This window comes from Mixophyes fleayi, chromosome 2 (genome assembly GCF_038048845.1).
Source record: "Mixophyes fleayi isolate aMixFle1 chromosome 2, aMixFle1.hap1, whole genome shotgun sequence".
Taxonomy (NCBI): Eukaryota; Metazoa; Chordata; class Amphibia; order Anura; family Limnodynastidae; genus Mixophyes; species Mixophyes fleayi.
Window position 1 is genome coordinate 133,397,902 of NC_134403.1, and position 19,571 is coordinate 133,417,472.

Genomic DNA, 19,571 nt, shown 5'->3' on the forward strand with positions numbered 1-19,571 from the left:
AATGTCATGGAAGGGGGAAAGAGCAGGCGAAGAGAGGGACACAACTATTCACAGAACTCTAATCCATACTTGCCAACCTTTTAAGAGGTCTTTCTGGGAGATCCCAGTCAGGAGGGGGGGGGGTGGTTGGGGGCGGGTCGCGGCGATTCACGGCATTTTGGCCCCGCCCCCCGCTACAAAATGCCATTTTTTGTTGTGGGACCAAAATGACGAGATTCACTGCGAGTCACGTCATTTTGCCGGCAAAAGGCCATTTGCGGGATATTTGCCTGCTCTTCCGGGAGTCCAGGAGATCTCACCGAATTTCGGGAGTCTCCCGGACATTCCTGGAGAGTTGGCAAGTATGCTCTAATCTTATATTAGAGAGTTACATGAATAAATGTAAAATATCTTTATATTTGGAGAGCAGTGATGTATCTCCACTAAAATATAACTTATATTTGGAGAGCTGTCATTTGTGTCACATGACTCATGGTGAACGTGTTCTATGATGAAATGCATGAATGTCAGTGAAGGTAAAACACATCTGGATGCCAGGATCACCTTATAGAAGCAACGTTCTTTATTACAAGTTATGTGATAAATGTATAATGTACTCCCTTCTGTAAGATAAAAATATGTCAGATACCACCTCAGAATTTGGTGACCTGCACACAGTTTTATATGGTCTTGGAATTCCTTGGTAAAGGTCTATCTCCTGTTTTGTCAAAGAGAAATCTCCCGCCTGTCTTTGTTTTTACTAAACTCTCATTTCAAAGCTTAAATTTCAAAGGGCCCCAATAGGTGAAATCAATGTGGTACCATATCATTAATTCATTTAAAGTGCAGGGTCATACAGGAAAATAAATGCTAATGAACTGATTATACAATATCAATGTCAGGCTCATGCAGCTACTTCTTAGAAAACCATTTGAGCTTACAGTTCTCCCTAATTGTCGGGCTCCAAAGCAGCTGCATCTACTGCCCTGGTGGTAGTTCCACTTGAGCAAATGCTGTACCAAATAGACACAGCAAGAAATCAAATATTAGTGTTGATCAAACCTGCAAAGATGATTTTAATTTGTCAAACAGCATCAAATCAATGGACTATAGGTTCTGTTTGCAGCAAACTAACCTCCATCCATGACTTCTTCCTCCAAAACAACCTCTACTTTCTCGCAATAACAGAAACATGACTCTCACAATCAGACACTGGCTAACCTGCATTCCTTTCACACAGTGGCCTCCACTTCAGTCACACCTGTAGGCCTGGAAGTAGACAAAGAGGTGGGGTTGGACTATTCCTTTCCCTTCACTGCACATTTACAATCCTATCAAATGTTCCATCACTTACATTCTTATCTATTGAAGTATATACTGTCTGGATCTTCAACCCCTTGTCTCTGCATGTTGATGTGATCTATCACCTCCACCCCACCCTGCCGGACCACACCAATAATTCCTTGAACATTTCTCTGTGTGGCTCCTTTATTTCTTATTATGTGACATACCCACCATCATCATGGATGATTTCAACATACCTATTGATTATCCACATTCTTCATGTACTTCCAAATTGTGTCTCTAACCTCCCTTCCTGGCCTCTCAGTGGACTGACTTTTCTACACAACATTGAGCTTTGCTCAGTGTCTGATTTCTTTTCCATTCCAGTTCCTCTGTCTGACCATCACCTTATCACCTTTAAGCTGTCTTCCACCACCTTAACCTCTTTGCACTTTTACTCTACCAAGCATCCACATACCCACAGAAGTCTAAACTTAATTTTCAACTCTCCACCTCTCTACAACAACCTCTCTCCTACTAGGGAACACACTGCCTTTAAATAATCTCAAAGTAGAATGTCACTGACATAAATCCGGTGCTTCTCATAACTTCCGCATATATACTGCTGTCTACCACCCCTATTGAACTGCTCTGGATACTGCAAAACATACATATTTCCAATCTCTCATCTCTGCTCAGACTTCAAACTCCAAACACCTCTTTAATACATTTAACTCTCTCCTCAACCCTCCTACCCCAAACCTTTTGACACCCATCAATGCCCAAGATCTTGCTTCTTATTTTAAGGACAAGATTGACAAGATTTTACATGGTACCTTCTTCCCCAAGCAACAGCCTGCACACTGTGTCACCTTTTCTTCATTTGATTCCACAAATGAAGAGGGATTATCTACTTCTTTCTCTTCCCACTCTGTGACTTGTCAACTTGACCTATCCAACTCACATATCATCCATATGCTTTCTCCTGTGTTTATTTCATCCTTAACTAACATCTGTAATCTCCACTTGTATCTTTCCTTCATTATTCAGGCATGTGGTAATTACTTCTATTCTAAACCAAACTGTGTCACTATCTCAACTCCCATGCCCATCAAAGCATCTTGAGAGGTCACATTCACGCACCTCATATGCTTCCTTTCTGCAAACATTCTATCGGACCCTCTTTAGTCAGGCTCAATTTGACACTGCTGACCACTCTCTTCTTATACAAACACTATATTCCCTTGGTCCTCAAGACACTGTGTTATCATGGTTCTCATCCTACTTATCAAACCACTCCTTACACTCGCTCTCTGCTTCCTCTATCAGTTGGAGTACCACAAGTTTGAGTGCTAGGCCCTCTATTATTCTATTATTCTATATCCATGCCACATTTCTTGAAAACTAATACATTTCTTTGGATTTCAGTGTCATCTTTATGCAGGTGAAACCCAAAGCTGTCAATTCTCTCTGGATTTCTCACCATTAGTGTTGGCCCATGTAATGAAATGTCTCTCTGCCATTACATCTTGAATTTTCTCTCACTCCTTAAAACTCAATCATTCAAATACTAGGCTAATAATATTCCAGTCAGAAGAATCTGCCACCTAATGTGTCTACAAAATATAATAATTAAATTAATAAATAACATATAATAAAATAAATAATTTAATAAAATTTGAAATACTTCTACTAATAGGCAAGCTATCAACAAAATTGCACCAATATACATCTCCTCCCTTGTCTCTTCCTTTTGAAACATTTTAGATCGAGATGGGTCACTAAAACACACATCTAATATATAAAAAGCATTGGTCTGTTTGTTTGTCTGTCCGGTTATGCATTCGGACACCCCTGGTCAGGCTTTCAGTCACATGATCAGGCTAGTTAAAACTTTAATATATCAATCCACTTGTTTTTTGCAGCTGAGTGGCGAGAAATGACATGTACATTGTAACGCTTTAATGGATACTACCAATATTTTATTACTGCATAATCCCTGTTTTCCCATCAATGAACATTGTGAAGTTGAATACCCTTTCAGAAATGTTGCACATCATTCATGTGTTTAAATGAAAATCATAATTCTGGTAATAGACAAAAGCAAACATGTTGAGGTTTTGGGGAAAAAGTTGAAAAAATGTATTCAGAATTTTATTTTATTGAAAGAATATTGAATGAGATAATGAGAATGTCAAACTACTTCCTTTTGAAACATTTTAGACCGAGATGGGTCACTAAAACACACATCTAATATATAAAAAGCATTGGTCTGTTTGTTTTTCTGTCCGGTTATGCATTCGGACACCCCTGCACCGATTGGGATGAAACCAATGCGACGTGGTACCGTTGCATCCTGGCTAGGATTTAGGTGGATTAGGGTCTCTATAGGAACTCCTGTTAATGTACACTGGCCAGAACTTTGACCCGGGAAGCCTGTTCTGAGCCTGCATTCGGACACCCCTGCACTGATTGGGACGAAACCAATGTGAGATGGTTTAGTTGGATCCTGGCTAAGTTTTAGGGGGGTTAAGGGTCCCAGTGGGACCTCTCGTTGGTGTACACTGGGCAGAACTTTGAACCGGGGAGACTCTTCTGAGTCTTCTACTGCATGGATTTGGATGAAAACTTCATAAAGTGGTTACATTGGATCCCAGGCGACATTCTAGGGGGTTGAGGTCCTGTTTGGACTTTCCGTTGGTGTACACTGAGCAGAACTTTGACCTGAGAAGCCTGTTCTAGCCCCTCCGCTGGATGGATTTGGATGAAAACTTAACAGAAGGGTGGCAATTGGTCTGGGATGCCTAATGGAGTGGTTGGGGTCCCAGCCGGACCTCCTGTTGGTGTACGCTGGGCAGAACTTTGACACAGGGAGCCTGTTCTGGATGGATTTGGTTGACATCTTTGCTGCTAATTATTTTTAAATATTGATAGTTACATCCGACTCATTGATAACTTAATAACTTAAAGATTTAAACCCGGGCAACGCCGGGTATTTCAGCTAGTTTCATATAAACATGACTGTAACTCTTGGTAGTTTTAGCAGCAGTTAGTTATGTGATTTATGTAGTTAATATAGATTTATAGTTAATATAAGTTAATAAATGCATTGTCTTGGCACCAATAAAATGTGCAAAGTAATCCGAGAACTGTGTATATTTCAAATTACAATAAAAAACCCCATTTATTCATGTATGTGATAAAAAAACATAAACTGTTAACATATTCTGTAGCTTAAAAAATTCAATATCAGTGTTTGCATATTTTAGTAAATGTCACTAAGCAGATCTATATTAGCTCTAGCATGTCTACCTAAGTAGTTTACAAATTATTATGTGACAATTCAAATATTAGTCATTTTATTGGGTTGACCTCTTTTTTTACTCCTTTAAGACTATATGGGTGTTGAATATATATGAAAGAAAAGTGCAAAAATGTTTTACTCTGGTTTATAGCTAATATAATGCACCAACATTTTCCACTGTACTGTATAATTGAGAGATCCCCATGTGGTAGCTGTGAGAATGGAAATGGATGAGATGTAACTTTATCAGTTCATTGTATTAATGTGGACCTATCTCCTTTAAATTTTAAGAGCTGTCGATATTAAGTACCATATTGTTAACCAGGCTATATACACAAAGATGTCTGAGTGTCATCAACATTCACATAACGGTAAATACAGTTTTAAAGGCTGTTAAAATAGGGAAAATTGACTCTTACAGTAAATACAACTTCAATGCATTATGTCACTTTACTTTATACAGTTCACCTGGATAATCCAAAGGGTGTCAAATTAAAAGTAGCGGGCAATACCATTCTCCTTTGCAACTTCAAGCATATGTAAAGTCGAGTAATTTTGAGGGGCATAAAAAGTCTCTCTGGAAAACTGCTAAACCAGGCACCCCTCTCCATGTGAAAGTCCCAACCCTTTGAACCTTCTTTAAATATCTTATCCTGTAGTATAAAATCTAATTTTTGTATGTGGGTACAATCTGAGTCACATTATTAACTAGTGCTAACCTTGACACTTTTTATCAAGCAAAAGCTAACACCCCTGAAGGCACTGGAATTTTACTACATTTAGCCGTGATCGTACCTAAATGGGCGCAATCGCAATGGGCACGCATAACAAAAGAAGGAATTTGTGCTGTCAGTATCAGTTTTGCAGGTTTGTAAATGACCCTCATGTGTGCTGCATATGTGCTTACTGAAAGAATCAATAGTCCTTATAATTACAGCTTAAAGCTGTGTTCAAAATGCTGTGAAACTTTCAATATAACTTTACTCTTGTGCCACTAGGTGGCTCTCTAGTTCTGCAACATTTCTTTGTGTAATAAAAAAAATGCAGTTTGTAGACCTCAGTTAATTTTCCTACTATAGAAGACAAAATTCTGTTTAACATACAGTTATCTGAATATGTATCACCAGATGTTAGGTTTATATTAAGAGTTAACTGGTATTATATTACTTACACATTAATTTTGCTAAAAACTGAACTAGTTTCCCTTGTTTCGTTCACAGTGGTGAGAGTGGCTCTGGGAAGACAGAAGCCTGCAAGCACATAGTTAAACACTTGGCCTTCAGGTGTAGTTCCAGGAAAAATTCACTTCATTCCAAAATAAAGCATGTAAGTGAAGACATTGGCACGCGTTTTGCTGCCTTTATTACTTGTTTGCAATGTATTTGAAAGGTTTTGGGAACATGGTTAAAGCAAGTTATCCCCACACAAAATCTAAATATACAGAAAATATTGTATTGTTTTGATTGGTTGTCAGCATCTGGACACCCCTCCTCCTTCCCCCATCACTGCCATGTTCTCTGTTTGACATCAATACAGAATGTTATAGTTCTGAAACTGACATACAAATGCATATGGTAATGTTATATAGGGGAGATAGGCACAGCTAGAGTATACGTAGGCTGCATGGTTAGTGGTAGACAGGGGAAGCACCCGACCTGGCAGTGATCAATGCATGATTTCAAGGTAATTAAATGTATTTACAAGAATAAACTGTTATAGCAATTGGATATGAAGTGTTCACTCCATTGTTTCATTAATAACTCCCAAATGATAATAGGATTATTTGCAAACATTATTATTCTTTTTCTGCTGCTTTCTGGTTGAAAACCCACTGGTGTTGCTGACCTTCAGAAGCCTTCATAGTAAATAAAATAAATCGCTACTAAACCTCACCAGGGGCAAACGCAGGATTTGTAGAGGGGGGTTTATACACCACGCCGTCAGTGAGCGTGACCATCATGCATGGGGGCGTGGCTATAATATTAGACAGTGCTTGGCTGCTCTCCAATTCTTCCTATCCCTATAATATACATGGGCAATGCTGCGTGCACTACTGTTAGGTGCACACAGGTCTCCCTTTTCAAGCAGAGCAGTGTGAAGTGGGGGCAGGGTCCAGCCACCTCAATTATACAGTGCCCCAGGCTTGGAGGGGGGTTTCCAGACACTAGGAAACCCCCACCCTCGGTTTGCCTATGCTCATGTAAAATGCAAGTGTATTTGACATATATTTGTTATTAGTGCTATTACTCGTGCTAAAGCTTACTTGGATCTCCCTTTAGGATTCTACAATGTGTTTACATTTGGTAAATGGATGAGGATAGGACACAATGTATTACAACAGCCAGAATGCAAATTGAACACTACTACAATGCTAGCAATTAATAACAGTTGTAGTGGGGAAGGTGACACTTGAAGCAATGGTTTGAAAGTAGTAGTAAAACTCATGTGATTAACATTAGTGGGTATGAGGCTTACCTTGCTCAGTTGACCGCCTTAACTGCATGTGCAAGTGCTTGTCAGCCATCACAGTCATCACATATCAAATGTGATTGTGTTTATAATGTGGTGTCACTGGCTTCTGCACAACATCATTGGGTAAGGACCCTTGGTTTGTTACAACTTTCAGCACCTTGACTGTTATCATACAGCTACTTTAAATGTTAGTTACCTAAAGAAGAGACCCAACAATCTGCTGATTCCGGTTCACGTGGTAAATTTGATATTTGTTACTGAAATGACATGAACTTAATTTCTTGTTTGCAGGTGAATGCCATTTTAGAAGCATTTGGTCATGCCAAAACAACACTTAATAGTGTATCTAGTCGTTTTATAAAATTCCTTGAACTACATTTTTGTGAAAGGACATCAACTTTAATGGGAGGTAAGATTTCTTAAGCATCTATGTATTGTATAGTAATAAATACTACAACTATTACGACTACTATTACTACTGCAACTAATACTACTACTTATAATATATTATATGCAATACATTATATAAATATAATCAGTTGTCGAAGTTGGGGTGTATACTGTGGTTTGCCATACCGCCACTTCTCCTACTGCCTTCATTATAAAACTATCAAATTCCAATCACTTACATTCCCATTATATTTTTCATACCACCAACTCTAAATTTACACTTCGACCACTGCATATAATAATAATAATAATAATAATAATAATAATAATAATGCTACATACTTGTAGTTATTTTCTGCCAACACTGAGTGTTGGTATAAAAATAATTATTTCCTAGAGATGCCCTCCAGCTCAACTCATTTTTAATACACAATATTTTATATAGAATACAATATTTTATATACATATAATCACTGGTTGAAATGGGGGTATATACAGTTGAATGCCATAATGCCACTTCTCCTACTTCTTTCATTGTAAGGCTATCAAATTCCATAGACTTTTATACCGCCACTTCTAAATTTCCAATTCAACCACGGCATCCAATATAATCTAGCACATATCTATCCAGTCTAAACAGGTGACAAAGGCCTAAACTTACTCAGATTAAATGTTTTATTTCCAAACACTATCAGTAGTAAAAAATCAAAATGGAGAGAACATAATTTCATATTATTGTTGACAAACGCTACAGTGCATATATATACATATATATATATATATATATATATATATATGTATAAATATATATTTTTTTTTTAATTCAAGCACCCTTCTGTTGATTCATACAAAAACAACTTCTTGTTGAATACTGCTTTTATTGTTCCATCACAATTACCCAGCATACAGTTTTCGTTAGGATTACACCAGACAACCTATCACTCTGTGGCGGAGCTACCATTGGTGCAGCGTGTGCGGTGCCCATGGAGATAATGGGCACAGTGAGCTGTGGGCATCGGTTCCCTCCTCGCTTCCCTGCACCATGGCCCACAGCTCACTAATGCCGCCTTTGCTTTCACTGGCTAGACATAGTCCTCCTGTCTAGACACTGGCCACTATTAGGCATCTGTCACAATGCACAAGTGCACAATACAGTTTTGTATCCTCTAGCAAAACACTGCAAACCAATCACAGACCACAAATCAATCACATCCATCTAGTGCATTTGTGTGTTTGTGTGCTATGGGAAAGACTGTGTAGGAATTAACCCTTTCTGCAGCCTGTACCTGCAGACTTTTGGGATCTCTCCTGTCCCTATGCAGGAGGTGTGGAGAAATAGGCCTCTTTGTTACACATGTCTTATACCTTAATGCCTCTCAACCTAGGTGCACTGCTATACATTTGTGTAATCCTGTCTGCAGCCTTTACCTCCTTACTGTCACCTGAATAGCTGATTCCTCTCTTAGAAACCTGTGACAAACCATTCCCTTTTTCACATATCCCTCCCCCTAACATCACCAAGTAGGGTGGCGCGGATTTCGCGAGGAGTGCAGATTTCCATGACAATGCATCTGTATTGTTGTACAAAATCCTTGGTCTATGTTCCATTATATTCCACTGAGGTTTGATTAAACTATGTGCAACAACATATCTCAAATGTTTGGCCTCTTCCATTACTACCTTAAGGGTCCTCTCAACCTCGCCTACTAGCGTATGAATGGGGATTTTGTTTTCTAGCCACTTGAGAACACTGTTCTAAAACAGCCTGTCCTCCCTCTTTCTGCACTCATAGCCCCTTATTTTAGTAAAAGGACGCTTATGAGACCTTTCCAATTGTGGCTGCACTGTGACATTGGGGTAGGTTTTCTGGCTCACTGCACAAGCCCTACAAAACCTCTTTATGACCACGTAGACTCTGGGCCAGTAATACCTACGTAAAGCTTATTCCCTCATTTTACCTTACCCTAAGTATCCACCACCTACCTGAGTGTTTGCAGCTTTTAGCACTAAGGATATATGGATTTCAATTGTTCTACTTTCCTCCCCTTCACAGTAATCACTCAAAATAGTACATTATTTTTGACAGTATATGATGGCATACAACCTGCCGAATTGACAGTTCTCGTTATATACTTAACATTATTAGTCAAATTAAAGAAATGCTTTAAAGTCACGTCATCTCTCGGATCATGTGCAAAGTTTGGCAGTTTGGCACACACAACAGTTCAGGATAGTCCGATCAGTCTATGCCCTCGCCAACAGTTGGGGCGGCCACATCCGCGACATCAAAAGCAAACGCTGATTCCGACTGTCCAGACTTATTTGTGGCAGTCCTGCTGTGACCCCCAGTATAGCATTCCGGTTGGCTCTTCCCAGATATCAAGGTCCAGACACTGTGACGTTTTGGGCAGGCCCTTTAAAGCACTTTAAAGCTGGGCATGCTGACATGCACGGCTGAATTTGCTCTGTAAAGAGTGGGAAATATCGCCCCAGGATAAGTGAATACGGCTGCTTAGGCACTATAGCAGCCACTACCTTCACGGTTTGGTCTTTATGTCTAATTTCCAAAAAAGTCCTGTGCAAACTCTTAGTTGCTTCATGTGTGCAGTGCACCTTAACTCAGGCCAGTCGCAAGACCTTGGTTCCAGCCAGGACAGAGCTGGAGACCAGTGTAAGTTCATTCCCAGAGTCCACGACTGCATGTTGTTCATCTGCACAATCAGTTTAATTAAAGTGGGTCCACTGGTTTCGAAACTCCAGGAACAGCAGCTTTCAAAGACAGACCCAGCTTGGGCAAATTAACAGGATATGGGGTTTTGGGGTCACTTGGCTTTAAAGTGTCCAAGCTCTCCGCACTTGAAATACCTCCGGTCATGCATCCTTACAGCTGGACCTAGATTAGCAGTAGGGTTCCATTTTAGGCCCTTGACTTTGGGTTTACCCAATTGGACGCTCTCACCAAGTCCCTCTGGCATAATGTCAAAACCACCGCTTGGTCATGTTCCTCAGCATATCTTGAAGAAAGGGTATTTTCCTCATGTAACAATTGTTCAAGCTTTTCATGCTTTATAGGCAGATGAAGCCTCTCTAACTTGCACTCCACAAGTTCCTTTACAGACTCTCTTGATGTGTGCACCTCTTGCTGAACCATGACAACTTTATTTTAAAAACAGCAATTTCTCTGCTACTATCTCTTTAAGAGCTCCCACTACTTTTCCGCTTTCTTTATACAGGTCTTGCAACACATTCAACTCCTTTCTCATGGACTCAGCTTCTTGGGCTTTTATCTTTTCATCATCACACTGTTGCTTTAGCTTCTGCACTTCTTTTACAAGACAGCGGTTTTCCTCGTTAAACATTTTCTCCAAGCAATCATACTCTTCCCTGGCTTTAGGTAACACCAGATTTGTGCAGAGAGCTGAGATTTTCCAACTTCATCTCCACTCTGCAAACTCCCATGCAGTTTTTCCAAGTTTTCTTGCTGGGACTGAATTTTAGACACATCTGTTTGTAAATTTTCTGTTTGACAAATTTAATCCTTTCTCTTGCCCATCTTGGCTGAAATAAAGCAAATTTGTACTGGCAGCAATTACTCTTTGTTCCATTGCAGCCTTTAAACATAAAACTTGATCTTTACATATATTCAACACTTTCCACAGGCAATTAGAAAAACAAACAGATGCTTTAGTATTCCACACAGGCAAACATCAACTTTTGTGCACAGGGTTAATGCCCTCACTGAGAACTAAATCAGTTTTTGTTTGTCTAAAGATTAGATTTGACTTCCAAGCAAGAGAAATACAGTAAAACATCATCATCATCATTAGCTATTTATATAGTACCACTAATTCCACAGAGCTGTACAGAGAACTCACTCACATCAGTCCCTGCCTCATTGGAGCTTACAGTCTAAATTCCCTACCATACATACACACAGATCAAGAGAGACTAAGGTCAATTTAATAGCAGCCAATTAACCTACTAGTATGTTTTTAGAGTGTGGGAGGAAACTGGAGCATTCAGAGGAAACTCACGCAAACACAAGAAGAACATACCAAGGCCATGATCAGGAATCTAACTCATGACCCAGTGCTGTGAGGCAGAAAGTGCTATAACATAATAAATTATTGAGATGAACCTCATATCTAGATGTTTCATCTACACAGATTTCTTGTACACAAGCATTAAACTTGTGTACCAATTTTAATGCTTGTGCATAGCATTAAGCTGATCTGTGTCACTGAAATGGATGGGAGCCTACTGAATACAAACTTAAATACCAAAAGGGTACTAACAGTACTATAGATGATGCTTGAAAAATCCCTTGAAAATTTTCTCACCCATGTTTATTTGCATTCCAGCCAGACTGTACACATATATGCTGGAGAAGACCCGTCTGATCAGTCAAGCCTCAGGCCAAAGCAACTTCCTTATTTTTTACCTTATGATAGATGGGTTGTCTGCTGAAGAGAAATATAACTTATACCTCAGAAGCACAATGGCACACAGGTAAAACTAAGACTTTCCGTAGCATTCACAGCATCAATGAAAATATAGTAAAATATAAATATAGATTTTCATTTTTTTTTATTATTGTATTGTAAATTGTGTATAAAGACTCTGTTGTATTGGAGAAAAAACCCCAGTTATAATTGAATGAGTTTTGTAGAAGTCAGTGAGGCCCTTTTCATGCTGTGACTCACCTGCTGTAAACTTATCTTGTATGTCAATTTTCTGTGACACATATTTTAAAATATTGTGAAGAATAAGAATGGAATCATGTAAAATAGTGAGAAAAAAGGCAAAGTATAAAAAAATAATTTCTAATTATTATACATATCACATATAATCCCTATTTTAAGTATTGGGCATAGTTTTTTTTTTTAAAAAATTCTCTCTTATCACACCTATATTCTTATGACACATGCAGTCTATTACTGTTAGACATGCAGCCTAGTACTGTGAGACACGTGAAGCCTAGTACTGTGAGACACGTGCAGCCTAGTACTGTGAGACATGTGTAGTCTATTACTGTTAGACACATGTAGCCTAGTACTGTGAGACACGTGCAGCCTAGTACTGTGAGACACGTGCAGCCGAGTACTGTGAGACACGTGCGTGCAGCCTAGTACTGTGAGACACGTGCAGCCTAGTACTGTGAGACACATGCAGCCTAGTACTGTGAGACACGTGCAGCCGAGTACTGTGAGACACATGCAGCCTAGTACTGTGAGACACGTGCAGCCGAGTACTGTGAGACACGTGCAGCCTAGTACTGTGAGACACATGCAGCCTAGTACTGTGAGACACGTGCAGCCTAGTACTGTGAGACACGTGCAGCCTAGTACTGTGAGACACGTGCGTGCAGCCTAGTACTGTGAGACACGTGCAGCCTAGTACTGTGAGACACGTGCGTGCAGCCTAGTACTGTGAGACACGTGCAGCCTAGTACTGTGAGACACGTGCGTGCAGCCTAGTACTGTGAGACACGTGCGTGCAGCCTAGTACTGTGAGACACGTGCAGCCTAGTACTGTGAGACACGTGCAGCCTAGTACTGTGAGGCACGTGCAGCCTAGTACTGTGAGGCACGTGCAGCCTAGTACTATGAGACACGTGCGTGCAGCCTAGTACTGTGAGACACGTACGTGCAGCCTAGTACTGTGAGACACGTGCGTGCAGCCTAGTACTGTGAGACACGTGCGTGCAGCCTAGTACTGTGAGACACGTGCAGCCTAGTACTGTGAGACACCTGCGTGCAGCCTAGTACTGTGAGACACGTGCGTGCAGCCTAGTACTGTGAGACACGTGCAGCCGAGTACTGTGAGACACGTGCAGCCTAGTACTGTGAGGCACGTGCAGCTTAGTACTGTGAGACACGTGTGTGCAGCCTAGTACTGTGAGACACGTGCGTGCAGCCTAGTACTGTGAGACACGTGCGTGCAGCCTAGTACTGTGAGACACGTGCAGCCTAGTACTGTGAGACACGTGCAGCCGAGTACTGTGAGACACGTGCAGCCGAGTACTGTGAGACACGTGCAGCCTAGTACTGTGAGACACGTGTGTGCAGCCTAGTACTGTGAGACACGTGCGTGCATCCTAGAACTGTGAGACACGTGCAGCCGAGTACTATGAGACACGTGCAGCCTAGTACTGTGAGACACGTGCAGCCGAGTGCTGTGAGACACATGCAGCCGAGTACTGTGAGACATGTGTAGTTTAGTACTGTGAGCAGGGGCGGACTTGGACTAAAAATCAGCCCTGACATTTAAAGTACACAGGCCCACCTCAGTCTTAGCAGGATAGAAACTGTGTGCCGCCGAAAAGGGCATGACCACATTGTGTTGTGGGTGTGGTAAACATGGGGCATTGATACATACATTATAATAAAACATTACATTTATCACGCCCTCCCAGCCACATCACGCCATCCCCCAAGGCATATTATGACACCCCCAGCCCACTGTATTTAATTTATGCTTCTGGTGCTGCTGACATCCATCAGGGTGGGAACTTCCTGTAGAGTGAGCAGGGAAGATCTTTATCTCACGAGATTACCAAATCTTGTGATACTTAGAGCTCCTCGGCATTCTCTGTAATCGTGTGTCCTGTCCTTGAACTGGTAGCAGCTCTCAGCTTCTTTCCCCTAACCAGAGCTGGATTAAAGCTCAGAGGGCCCAGGGTATTTAAGACAGCAGGGCCCCTATTATGTAACATGGTTACCATATTAGACAAATACACAAGCAATACTGTGTGCACTACTGTTAGAATCACACAGCTCTACTTTCACAAGCAGTACATTGTGAAACGGGATATACCTCCCAACTGTCCTTGCAGTCGGACCAAATCCTGACTAAGTGAGACAGTCACCCAAATTCAGGACTGCCCCACCAGATTCAGGACAGTTGGCAGACTGTCCTGGTATCTCCTACCTGTCTTTGTCACTTTCACCACTTGTAGCAGCTTGTTTCTTTAGCTCAGTTCCTTCTTGTCTTGATCCTGGAATATTGGAAGCTCTATTTTGAAAAAAAATGGGTACATGAGATTTAGAAAACTCCAACCAGACCCGGTGTTAAAACAATAGCACTCACATTTTATAATTAGGCCTCCCTCCAGTCCCCACAATAATAATATTCACATTTTATAAGTACCTATTTCCTTCCAACCAGCCCCAACATTAAAATTAACAGTATACCCATTTACTCAAAACATATTTCCCTCCCTCCAAACAGTCCCAGCAATAAATTAAATTGCATTAAAGTTTAATAAATGTAGCCATTTTCCACAACCATCCCCGGCAATAAATAATTCATATTCACATTTAATAAATAGCCCTCCTCCCCAAAATCAGCACCATATTCAATTGATAGCCCTAAACCACCCCACCATTAAAGGTTCCTTCACCTCACCTTAATAATTAGCCCCCACTTACACTCCACCATTAAATAGCCTACCTCCCACACTATATTAAGATCCTTACATATTATATTAAAATACTGCGCACACACACACACACACACACGTTATATTAAAATACTGAACACACGCACACTATAAGAACATTGCCAAACACACACACAAACACACTATATGAACATGGCCAAACACACACACTATATGAACATGGCCAAACACACACACTATATGAACATGGCCAAACACACACATGCTATACTAAAATACTGAACGCACGCACACTATATGAACATGGCCGAACATGGCCAAACACACACACACTATATGAACATGCCCAAACATACACACACACACTATATGAACATGGCCAAACACACACACACACACACTATATGAACATGGCCAAACACACACACACACACAATATGAACATGGCCAAACACACACACACACACACACACACACACACACACACACTCTATATGAACATGGCCAAACACACACACACACACACACACTATATGAACATGGCCAAACACACACACACACACACACACACACACACACACTATATGAACATGGCCAAACACACACACACACATTATAGGAATATGGCCAAACACTCACTCACTCACTCAATATGAACATGGCCGGCCACACACTTACCTTGTTACCCACACACTTACCATGTTTCAGGGATGTGCGGCCGATGCAAGTAATCACATGGAACGCGCACCACATGACAGGTGCCGCATGTCATTGAAACTCTGTCCGCCGAGCAGCGCGCAGTGGGGTGCTGCTGCTCGGGCGGACATGCTGCCGGCTGGATCGGCCCAACTAGTCATCGGCCCTTCTGCCATATGCCAGAAGTGCCAGATGGCCAGTCCGACCCTGACTTTGAGACACATGCTGCCTTGAACTGTGAGACACGTGCAGCCTAGTACAGTGAGACAAGTGCAGCCTAGTACTGTGTCACACGTGCAGCCTAGTACTGTGAGACATGTGCAACTTAGTACTGTATGACACATGCAGCCTAGTACTGAGACACATGCAGCCAGGTATTGTGGGACACATGCAGCCAGGTACTGTGAGACACATGCAGCCTAGTGTAGGTGGGACACATGCAGCCTAGGACTGTGAGAACATGGAGCCTAGTAATGTGAGAACATGGAGCCTAGTGCTGTGAGAGCTTGAAACCTAGTAATGTGTGACATGTGCTTCCTAGTACTGAGACATGTGCGCCCTAGTACTGAGACATGTGCACCCTAGTACTGAGACATGTGTACCCTACTACTGAGACATGTGCAGCCTAGTACTGTGGGACACATACAGCTAAGTATTAAGGGACACATGCTGCTGAGTACTGTGGGACACATACTGCTAAGTACTGTGGGACCCATGCAGCCTAGTGCAGTGGGACCCATGCAGCCTAGTACTGTAGGAATGATGCAGCTTAGTACTGTAGAACACATGCAGTCAGGTACTGTGGGACAAATGCAACCAAGTCCACCACCCATCTTACACCGCTTCTCCTTAGCACCCCTTTCTACATTTCCCACTTCCAATTCTACAGCAGACCTATCCTAACATTTTGTAAGCTCCCCCCTCCCCATGTACCACCCAATGGTATAAAACTCGCATGGGGAAGACAGGCCCCCTTCAGCAGTAGGGCTCAGAGGAGTTGTTCGACCTGCACCTATGGTAGTTACACTGTTGATATTAGCCCTTTCTGCTCACATTACATGTAAATAAGATTGGTTTGTGTAAACAATGAAAATGTCTTTTTAGTACCACCCGTGACTAGTTGGTACAAAACAGGTCCTGGAAAAATCTCAATATAAACTTGAGTTTGTAAATTGATTTTTAGGAAGAGCACAGTAGTATCATTCAGTATCCACTCATGATTTGAAGAAATGTCACATCAATCATGGAATAAAATTGAAAAGGAACAGTACTGGTACATTCAATCAAAGTTTCCATGTGTGATGAGAGAAACTCATCAGTCTGTACATCTTGTGATTTGTACTGATGACAAGCACATTGTTTGTCTGTACCTACTTTGTGTTTTCACATCAAACACTTCTAACTACAAGGCAGTGAGTGCTGCCTGCTGTACCAAGAATATTGTTCCACTGGCCCTTCGTAATAACATGACAAATGTGAAGACTAAACAAGAAGGATATCGGCAGCCTGAAACCTATGATTTTCCTTATTTACCCAGGCATACAATTAGCATAACTCTCTCCTAACACAAATTCTATTTATGCACAGAAATGCACGGATACGTAAACAACACATGTCAAAGATAAACATGGCTATTCAAGAGTCATTTATAGAAGATCTCTGTGTGATGCAGAACCATTTTTCAATCACAAAAATAGGATTATAGAGACTGAGTGCAAAAAATATTTCAGAGTAACATGGGCTTTTTTTTCTGTTCAGACATTAGCAGTGAAGTTAATTTTTAGCATATAAAAAATCTAGCCAACAAAAAATCTATACCCAATATATTGAAAAGACAAGTAAATGTATTAAAGCAAAATACGCTATGCTAACTATGGACAATAAAAACTATATTCATAATTTTGCTTCTGGCACGTGAATGTGTTCTTGAATTCTGTCATTAACTTGTAAACATTAATGCTGTGGAGATAGACTAAGTCATATATGTTGGAGTAGTATTCTATATGTAAATGTTTTTATCCCATTGAAGAGGAGTTAAATAGAATTTGGCAAATACAGCATGCACTGTAATAAAAACAAGTCTAAAGAATTTAACAGTGAATAGAAAAGCTGATATTAATGTGTGACATTATACTGAAACTATGCTATACAGACAGATGAGCTGGTACATGTGTAGTTTTAGCAGCATTAAATCCTCCTATAATTAGGATAATTTATGTCAACATTGTGGAATGGAGTCATTTTTGTCTGTTTTGATGCCACACATCTGACTTTGTGCCAGTACATCTGTCTGTCCTCTATCAAGGCAAGACAGCATCTTTTGTAGTGACTCACATGATTTCTCTTGGTGATGTGCCTATTAGAGCATTCCATATGCATATTTGCCTAAAAAGTTCTTGGTTCTAAAAGGGCCAAAACATCTGAGGAAGCTGGTTACGAAGCACACCCAATGAGCGCGCCTGCTTGTCCGTGCAATGCAAAAAGTGTATGCCAACTTCATGCTCTCGGGAGTCACCTCCACCAACTAGTTGTCACGGTCGTCTGTCGATCCGATTCGGGACACTTGGGTCTAGCTGAATCAGGACTGAAACAGAAACTGGAGAGTTTGATGATCTCTTTGCTTATCTACGGTACTCAGAGTAGCAAAAACAGTATAAGAGTCTTAGGACTGGAGTCTGTGCCTGAGTACTGAACTGGAAAGCGGTGTAATGACAAATTGGAACTGTTCGTAGGAACTCAATCCTGGCATCTGTGGACAGGCACACGGGACTGGAACCCACTAATAAGAACTGGAAAACACAAAAACTCAGAACAGAACGAACTGGAACTTGAGACAGGGACTAGGAACTCAGAACAATGACACAGAATGGCCAACTCAGGACTGTATGGCAGCCACAGACATGGAACCAACAGACAGATACAAGAAACTGCAAATAAGCCCTAGAGACTCAGAACCAGCTATAGCAACAGAACTGATGACACTGGTAAAGCCACTGATACTGCATAATAGAGACTGGATAGTGTAAAGCAATCTTGCTGAATGCAGAACAAACATTTTCCCCTGGGGAGGGGTATTGTCAGGCTCAATGACTTTAATGCTGAGTTGAATGATAATAGGCCGCGGATCCACAGTGATGAAACCTTTCTCTTCCACCATAGAGCGTGACAGAGCATTGGCCTTGCTATTTTTGGAACCGGGACAGAAGGTAACCGGGCCTGACGTGGATTCATTTAGTTTTAAGGTAGAGCACATTCTTGTGATCTGTGTATATCGTGACAGGATAATGAGCTCCCTCAAGTAAATGCCTCCACTCTTCAAGCGCCAGCTTGATGGCAAGCAGTTCTTTGTCCCCTATGGCACAATTACGTTCAGCTGGTAAGAATTTTCTGGATGCCATTGCCCATCAGCTGATTTTTGGGAGAGAACTGCACCTACTCCATCAGATGAGGCATCAACTTCTAAGAAGAATGGACGTGTTAAATCTGAGGATGGGAGTAGAAATAAATGCTTGTTTCAGAAGCTGATTTGGCAGACATGAAATTCACAGCTGCTCCAGAATCCAGCAGGGCTGAAATGTATTGGGAGCCTCGTGTGTGTTTCAGCATGACTGGGATTATACAGTCCTTTCCTTGTGGGGAGCGAAGGGCCACTCCTAGGCTGACCTCCCCATCATCAGCTAGGAGGGTGCGTTTCCCGACTTATGAGGACAAGAATATAGCAATAATATATATAATAATACTGGAGCTGGCACAGTACAGGCAAAGTTTCTCTCCAAATCACTGGTCCCACTCTGTTGATGAAAGACGGGCTTTGCCTAGTTGCGTAGGTTCTTCAGGTGAACGAGACAGTGTATGGGCAGAACTTGGGGCGCTCCAGCCTCCTCCTTTCTAGAGCTCTCTCTCTGAACCGAAGATCAACCCGATTGCAGATGGTAACTAATTTGTCTAGAGTTGTGGGTAACTCCCAAGACACTAATTAATATTTAATATGGTCAGACAGGCCTTCCAGAAGACCGCAACAAGAGTCTCATTATTCCAAGATAG

At 41.2% G+C, this 19,571-nt stretch overlaps 1 protein-coding gene across 1 annotated transcript in view; it reads left to right on the top strand.

Annotated features, from left to right (window-relative positions):
- MYO16 (myosin XVI) overlaps positions 1-19,571 on the top strand; it is a 234,011-nt gene that overhangs the window by 82,627 nt on the left and 131,813 nt on the right. The window contains exons 13-15 of the mRNA XM_075200000.1: positions 5,788-5,893; positions 7,331-7,448; positions 11,791-11,938. Of these exons, the coding sequence (XP_075056101.1) occupies positions 5,788-5,893; positions 7,331-7,448; positions 11,791-11,938 (372 nt within the window). The remainder of the gene's footprint in view (positions 1-5,787; positions 5,894-7,330; positions 7,449-11,790; positions 11,939-19,571) is intronic.